The sequence below is a fragment of the Mustela erminea genome, chromosome 9 (genome assembly GCF_009829155.1).
Source record: "Mustela erminea isolate mMusErm1 chromosome 9, mMusErm1.Pri, whole genome shotgun sequence".
NCBI lineage: Eukaryota > Metazoa > Chordata > Mammalia > Carnivora > Mustelidae > Mustela > Mustela erminea.
Window position 1 is genome coordinate 61,143,697 of NC_045622.1, and position 8,933 is coordinate 61,152,629.

Below are 8,933 nucleotides of genomic sequence, written 5' to 3' on the forward strand. Positions count from 1 at the left end.
AAATTTGCATAGTAGCTAAATACAGAATACTAGGATTTTTAGTTCCAGTGCATTTATTATTTAAAACTATAGCCTCAAATAAATCACTTAACTTCTGTGAACTTCAATTTCCTCAAATTTGAAAAAGTCCTCTTTCAAAAGATTTTTTTTTTAAACATCTAAACCCTATTCAAAACAAAACCGTTATGATAATTCCTGTTTTGATTTCTTGTTCTTCTTGGAAGACCTCCAAGAAGGGTTGTATCTATTCTGTCCTTAGTTTAACTCCTGAGAAATCAGAATATTCATGACTGTGTCTCCCGCTTTGTCTATACCCTCTTGCTCCAGGTAGAAAAATGCCACTGAGTGACATAAGCCTGTAAATGATTCCCCTCTGACTTTGCTTCTTCTGTATCTTCCTCTTAGGGCTCATGTTGGCCATCTCTGTTACTCTCTTCTGAATATTTTCCACAGACAAGGGACATGGTGTATTATCTTGACGAAAGGGACTATGAGTGAATCTTATATCTTTAAATTAAATCTGAATCTCAGCTGGACACTTAACCAAGCTTCCTTTTTGTTTCCCTGGATCTAAAGGCAGACACTACCAATTCAGATTCCACAAGATATGGATATCTCCCAGAACGCACCCAACAGCTCAAGATTTCAAGTGTCTAACTTCATTCTGATGGGGCTCCCAGGCATTCACGAATGGCAGCACTGGCTCTCTCTGCCACTGGCTCTGATATACTTCTTAGCTCTTGGTGCCAACACTCTCATTGTGATCACTGTTCACCATGAGCATAACCTGCATCAGCCCATGTATCAGTTCCTCAGTATCCTGGCTATAGTGGACATTGGCTTGGCTACTACCATCATGCCCAAGATTCTGGCCATCTTCTGGTTTGATGTCAAGGCCATTAGCCTCCCTGAGTGCTTTACTCAAATTTATGCTGTTCACTGTTTTATTAGCATGGAGTCAGGCATCTTCCTCTGCATGGCTGTGGATAGATATGTAGCCATCTGCCACCCACTTCAGTACTCCTTCATAGTTACTGAAGCTTTTGTGGTAAAAGCCACAGTGTTCATGGTGCTTAGGAATGTGCTGGTGACCATTCCAGTGCCTATACTGGCTGCCCAGAGACACTACTGCTCCAGGAATGAAATTGACCACTGCATGTGCTCCAACCCAGGGGTCACTGGTTTGGCCTGTGATGATATTACCATTAATAGGTTTTATCAGTTGGCTTTGGCATGGGTCCTTGGTGGAAGTGACATGGTTCTAGTCTTTATTTCCTATGTTCTGATCTTTCGCTCCGTGCTGAGGCTGAACTCCACTGAGGCAATAGTCAAGGCTCTGAGCACCTGCAGTTCTCATCTCATCCTAATCCTCTTCTTCTACACAACCATTGTCGTAGTGTCTATAGCCCATCTGGCAGGAAAAGCAGTTCCCATCTTCCCTGTTCTTCTAAATGTGCTCAACATTGTCATCCCTCCAGCTCTCAACCCCATGGTATATGCTCTTAGGGCCCAGGAACTCAGAGTAGGCTTCCAGAGGGTGTTTGGGTTAGATAAGAATGTGTCCCAAAAATGACACAATCTTGAAGAATGTGATATGTCATATTACAAAAGAGCACAGGTTTTGAAAACCAACAGACCCAAGTTGCAGTCCAATTTCCCTCTCTCATTAGGAAATATCATTTTTTTAGCTAACACATGAACAAAACTTCAAACTGTCTAGAAATAAAAATGTTGCAAACAAAATAAATATGAGAGGTAGTTCCTGACTAAGTGGAACTATACACATCGTTTTTAAGGGAAGCAATTTACATTTAAAAGTTACAGTCATGGAAATAACTCAAACATGCATCAGCTGATGAATGAACAAATAAAATGAGGTATATCCATATTTTGGAATATTATCCCAACAATAAAAAGGAATGAAGTTAAAAACAAAACAAAACAAAAAATGAATGAAGTACTGACACATGCTACAATGTGAATGAACCTTTAAAACATTATGTTAATTGAAAGAAGCCAGACTTAACAGATCATATATTGTATAATTTTATTTATAGGAATTGTGTGTAATAGGCAAATCCATAGAGACAGAAAGTAGATTTGTGTTTGTCAGAGGCTGGGGATGTTGAGTGTGGAGGAATGGCGATGACTACTAAAGGATAACATTTATTTTGTGGGGATGAAAGTGTTCTGGAATTACATAATGGTGATAGTTGCACATTTCTATGAATATACTAAAAACCAATGAATTGTATACTTCAAAAGAGTAAAGTATACTCTTTTGTATACTCAAAAGAGTAAAACAGTAGTATGTACAATAAGTTTCTGTTTTTTTAATGTTGCCAGATGTTTGTCTAACACTAAAGGCAGCAGATTTTCCTTCTTCTAGAAATCACTACAATAAAAATTAATTGTATATGGAAGAATGTAACATAAACTATTTTGTGATTTGACAAAGCTTGATCTCTCTCACTATATATGGAGAAGCCAAAGAAGCTTTCTGGAAGAAAAGTAATGAGATTACCTGACTCCATAACCTTTCATTTTGGATTTTAATATAATGTGATTTTTCCCAAAGAGTGGATGATGATCCCAACATATTCTAGATCTTCTCTGCATCAAAGATCATATAAAATACCATAAAGAGAAATCTCACCAGAAGAGAAGAGAGTGAAAAAGAAAGAGAGATAAAGAGAGAGTACTGGGAGGAAGTAAAACCAATGTCCTAGGACCAGTGTCAAAATCCAGATGGATAAGGGATAGTTGCCAGTTTCAGCAAATAAAGATACAGAATGTCAGTTGTTTTATTTTCAGATAAATAGCAAATAATTTTTTAGTAAAAGTATGTGTCATGCAATATTTGGTATCTATTCATACTTAAAAAAATTAGTCATTGTTTATTTGAAATTCAAACTTAACTTGGTGACCTATATTTTATCTGGAATCCCTATAGGTAGTAGTATGCTCACAGGTCCCCACATGGCTGAGGGTGGGACTCTTTCTGACTTAGTCTTTCCAACTCTGTGGGAAGAGTATTTGTCATAAGACTAAGCATGTAAGTGCTAGCTAAAGGGTTGTCAATTTGGGAGTCTGAGTATGGAGAATGCTTGGCCAAACATAATACTGAGGAAATGTGTTCATCTTACCACAAAGGAATTTTTAGACAGTACAAAATGGTTTGGAGAGGTCATAAATCTTCTTCTATAAAATTAGAAATAATTATCAGAAATACTCATATCATGGTTCTGAACACCAACAACAAACTGAGAGACAAAATTTATTGAACAGTTGCTGAATGTCAGCTAGAAGGGACATGATTCTGTTGCTCTTGCCTGGGGTGGCTCCCGTCTAACCTCCTCCAAAGCCAGCTTGGTCAGTATGACGGTTTCACCAGAGGAAGACTGGGCATAAAATCAATAGCTTCACTACTGGAAGGGGATGACTTGATTTGGAATGAAGAGTGGAAAACTCATATCCAGTGTTGAATGGGGAAACCCTGCAGTCATCCTAGCCAGAGGATGATGTTCTGGTTGGATTTAGCCCCAGACTGGGAGACTGGCCAAAGGTGAGAGAAATTTAGAGGGTTTAATAAGCTCTTCACACATGTCCAGCTGACTGGAAGGTTATACAGACATTCAAGGGAAAACAAGGAGAACCCAAACTCTCCACACATCCTAACCTGTCCAGAAGCTGAGTACACATGAGAAGACACTTAAAAAAAAACAAAGGAAAATTAAAGCAGGGGCAGACCTGAAAACTGCCTGAACTTTGGATGTGCTTCCCAAGCTGAACACAGATCCACAGCAGAAGAGACAACTCTTACTAGCTCAAGGTATTTAGACACAAAATCTGGTAAATCACTGGTAGCCCACTAAGCTACGCATACACAGGGAAACCCATTAAATTCCAGACTTAACAGTAAAATGTTAAGTTTAAAAATATCTGAGGAGAGAAGTCAGGTGAAAGCTGTGAGAGAGATGCCAGGAAAAGCCACTCAAAACAAAATAGCAACAACACTTACATGGGGTTGGGGAGAATCAGAAAAGATATTTAAAATGTCTAGTTTTAAAAAGTTGTTCTTTAAGCAGGAGACATGTAGAGAAAGAAGAAAGTATGACCTATGGGGGTGGGGGGAGGCAGCAGTCATCAAAACTCTCAGCAGACCTAGATACTGTGTTTCTCGAAAACAGGATTCAGAGCAGCCATTATAAACATGTTCAAACAATAAAAGGGAACCACACTTAAAGAATTAGAGAAAAATATGAGGACAGTGACTGTACAAACAGAGAATCTCAATAAAGAGATAGAAACTATACATATTAATCAAATGGAATTTCTGGAGTTGAAAAGTATGATAACTGGGATGGAAGGAACAACTCATTGACAGGCCATTCTTGGTGTAAACCAGATCTGAGAGGGCAGGAAAGAAAAACAAAACAAAACAAACAAACCCAGTGAACTTGAAAATAAATCAAAGGAAAGTATACAATCTGAAGTACAAAGAGAAAAAATAATGATTTAAAAAAATGAACAGAGACTCAGAGACCTGTAATACAACAAATACACCAACATAGACATAATGCAATTCTCAGAAGGAGAAGAGAAAGCAAGGATGGGGCAGAAAAATGTATTAAAGAAATATAGGTAGGAACAATTTATGAAAAAACAATAATCTACATATCAAAGAACATCAGAGTCCCAATTATGGTAAAAACAAAGAGACCTATATCTCTTTAATCTACACACATAAGAGTCAGCCTACTAAAGACAAAGAGAAAAATCTTGAAACCAGCAAGAGAAAAATAACTCATCACAAGCAAACACACATTACAACTGATAAATCCTAGAGGCCAGAAGAGAATAACATGACATATCTCAAGTTCTGACCATTCTTGGTGTAAACCAAGAATTCTATATCCAGCAAAATTAGCCCTCAAAACATAAAGGCAAATAAACACTATCATAGACAGAAAAAAAAAAAAGGCTGATAAAATTCATTGCCAGCAGACTTGCCTTATAGGAAATACTAAAGAAAATCACAGAGGAAAGTAAGTAACACCAAACAGTATGTTGAATCCATAGAAAGAAATGGAGAAAATAAGAACATTAAATATGTAGGTAAATATAATGACTATATAAAATATATTTTATTTTTTTCTCTCAAAAGTTCTTTAAAAGATAAGACTATAAGAGCAATAACAACAACACTCTGTTGGTGGGTTTGTAACACATACAGATACAATATTTATACAATAGTGATAACAAAGGAGGAAGTAATGTAGATATATTAAAACAAAGTTCTTATATTTTATCAGAATCAAGTTTTTATTCATGTAAATTATGATAAAAAGAGTATAAAGATATAAAGTGGGGGGGGGGGGACAAGATGGCAGGGAACTAGGAGGAGGCGCCTTTTCAACCTGTACCCTAAAGTGAGCTGAGTACCTACCAAAGAACTCCATTCACCCATGAAATCAGCCTGAGATCAGAATTATACACGTCTGGATCTCTACAGGGGCAGAAGACGCCAGTGGGCAGGTAAAGCAGAGTGGGAACGGTGACTGATATCAGAAGATAAACAAAAGGGGGAGGGAGCCACCAGAGGTGACCGGTTGGAAAGTAATATCCCTAACACAAGCGAGAGTGCCCTGCGCCTGGGGACCAGCATTAACTTGGAGACTGGTTGAAAGCACTCCAAAGAGCAAAAGAATGCGGGGGGGATATTGTAGGAATCAGGGCGGCTAGGGACAGGGGCTTAAGTCCCCAGTCCCAGGACAGCCTCCCCTGATGCTGAGCCTGAGAGAGTTCAGTGGAGAAACCAGGTCTTGGTCCCTGAGCCGCCAGCGCAACTGAGATTGTGTGGGTTCTGGCTCCTGTGAGGGGATGGAAGCCATACCGGAGGGCAGAACACTCGAGCCCTGCTATAGAACCTGAGATGCGCGGGGCCCCTCATCCTCCCCTGAGAGAGGTACAAAGGCCCAGCCTGCACTCTTTGATATGCGCCATTGTTTCAGAGCCTAAGACACGCCCCCAAACTCTCCCCTTAGAGAGGTGCTCGAAGGCCCAGCCTGGTACTTTTGGACCTGTGCCCCGTTCTCAGAGCCTGAGACGCGCACGCAACCCACAGACTCCCCTGAAAGAGGTGCGTGCAAGCCGGGCATTCTTAGACCCAGAAATACCAGGCACTCCCAGCCTGGGCCAGCGGGAAAATCTCAGCATGCAGTCATTGCTTGGATCCTCTCTGGTGGTCTGGAGTTCCCAGACAGCCACCGCTGCTGTGGTTTTGGGTACAAGCAGAAGATCCTGTGTCCCCAGGGACCGTGACTCAGAACCTGCACTGCCAGTGGCCAAGGGGAAATTTATATGGGCTCTGCAACACCCACAGAAGAACAGACTGAGGCTTCTCTCTGAGATGGAGGTCAAGGTGCAGTTTGCTTTCCTCTGAACCTATAAAAACCATCAAAAGCGGTCAAGACAAGAGGCGGGGGAAAAAAGAAAAAGGTGAACAAACATAAGAACCTCCAGAGAACAAAAGCCTGAAAAAAACCTGTTTCCTCAGAGCCCACCCTCTTGAGGGGGACTGGAGGACTTAACTCAGGGAACATCATTGACTGAAAAACCCATGTGGGAGACCCCTCCCCCAGTAAACCAAGCAGGAAATAAAAAAAAAAAAAAAGACTACATGAGAACCACCACCACTACTTCATAGGACAAGTTTTATTTTTAATTTGTTCCCACTATTCTGGCTCATTTTTCTAATATAGATAATTTTTTAACCTATTTACCATCAGAGCAAGCTGTCCATTACATCAAATTCCATAATAACCTTCTAACCTAAACATTTTGATACATACACCTGTGTTATTCTTTTGCATTTCTATTTTTGATATTTTTTAATTTTAGTTTAGTTCAGTCTAGTTTATTCCTTTTTTATTTTTATTTTCTAATATTCACATAGAGTTAAACTTCAAAGTAATCCCCTTTCCACAATCAATACTACCCCTATAGGTAAAACAATTTTTAATCCCCCTTTATCCTAGGAAGTTGAGTCCTAAGATATCAAGATACCAAGATATCAAGATACATCCAGGAAGGATCAAAACAAACTTCCTCACCCACACTGAGAATTTATAACCACTCTCCCATCTTTTTCTTCCACCAGTGTTTCTGTGTTTGTGTTTGTCCTGATAGTATATAAATCTTAAACTTGGGGTTCTTTATGACAAGGTTCTTCCTTTATTTGCATATATTTTTTTCACTTGTTATATATTTTATCAGTCTTTTTGTTTGTCTGTTTTTGTTTGTATACCTCATAAATCTTACCTTGGGGCCCATATGGGCTGAACCTTCTCTTTCATCTTCCTTTTCTTTCCTGTCTCTCTCTCTTTTTTTTTTCTTTTTTCTCTCATTTGGGTGGGGAATCCTGATTGCTCAGAAGTGTTCCAGGGTGCACCCTGACTGCACAATGGTCGATACATCCAGCTACATCTGTTCAGTCATCTATCACCAAAATGACTAGGTGGAGGAATGCCCAACAGAAGAAAAATACAGAGGATGGACCTTCTGCAACAGAGCTAATGGCTATCAACATAGACAATATGTCGGAAAGAGAATTCAGGCTAACAATTATCCAGGCAATAGCTAGGTTGGAGAAAGCCATGGATGACCAAATGGAATTGATTAGGGCCGAGCTGAAAGCGACCAAACAGGATGTTCACAATGTTAGGGCAGAGCTAAAAGCTAGCAGGGATGAGGTTCACAATGCTCTCAATAAGTTCCAATATAATCTAAATTCTCTCAAAGCTAGGGTAACTGAGACAGAAGATAGAATTCATGATCTGGAGGACAAACAGATAGAGAGAAAGGATCAGGAGGAAGCCTGGAACAAACAGCTTAGAAACCACGAAAACAGAATCAGGGAAATAAATGATGCCATGAAACGTTCCAACGTCAGAATTATTGGAATCCCTGAAGGGGAGGAGAAAGAAAGAAGTCTAGAAGATATAGTGGAACAAGTTTTTCATGAAAATTTTCCCAATCTCGTGAATGGAATCAGCGTTCATGTACTTAGAGGCCAAACAATCTCCACCCAAGATTATAGATTCCAGAAAAACATTAAAACACCTGATAGTCAAATTGAGGAATCATAATTGTAGGTATAATCTCTTGAAAGCCGCTAGGACAAAGAGGCTCCTTTTTTACAGAGGAAAGCCCATCAGAATAATAGTCAGTCCTGTCCACAGAGACCTGGCAAGCCAGAAAGGGCTGGCAAGATATATTCAGGGCACTAAATGAGAGGAAAATGCAGCCAAGAATACTTTATCCAGCAAGACTGATGTTCAAAATGGATGGAGAGATAAAGAATTTCCATAAAATGGCAAGGGTTGCAGATTGGATAAAACAACAGGACCCATCCATATGTTGTCTACAAGAGACCCATTTTGAACCTAAAGATACAACCAGACTGAAAGTGAAGGGATGGAGAAGCATTTATCATGCCAATGGGCCCCAAAAGAAGACTGGGGTAGCAATTCTCATATCAGATAAATTAGATTTTAAACTAAAGACTGAAGTCAGAGATACAGAAGGACACTATATAATCTTTAAAGGGACTATCCACCAAGATGATCTAACAATTGTAAATATCTATGCCCCCAATATGGGAGCAGCCAATTATATAAGAAAACTGTTAATCAAAACAAAGAGTTATATTGATATGAATACACTAATCATAGGAGATCTTAACATGCCTCTCTCAGAAATAGACATCATCGAAGCAGAAAATCAATAAAGAAACAAGAGCATTGAATGACACATTGGACCAGATGGGCCTCATAGATATATACAGAACATTCCACCCTAAAACAACAGAATATTCATTCTTCTCAAGTGCACATGGAACCTTCTCCAGAATAGACCACATATGGGGTCAC

General features: G+C 39.4%; 1 protein-coding gene across 1 annotated transcript; it reads left to right on the forward strand.

Moving 5' to 3' along the window:
- Positions 1–607: 607 nt before the first annotated feature.
- On the forward strand, positions 608–1,573 carry LOC116600346 (olfactory receptor 688-like). The gene has a single exon (XM_032360516.1). The coding sequence runs from the start codon at positions 608–610 to the stop codon at positions 1,571–1,573; it is 966 nt and encodes a 321-aa protein (XP_032216407.1).
- The last annotated feature ends 7,360 nt before the right edge of the window (positions 1,574–8,933 follow it).

Bases quoted from the DNA above. Each gene is read 5' to 3' on its own strand.
- LOC116600346 (XM_032360516.1), top strand. From the start codon at position 608: ATGGATATCTCCCAGAACGCACCCAACAGCTCAAGATTTCAAGTGTCT.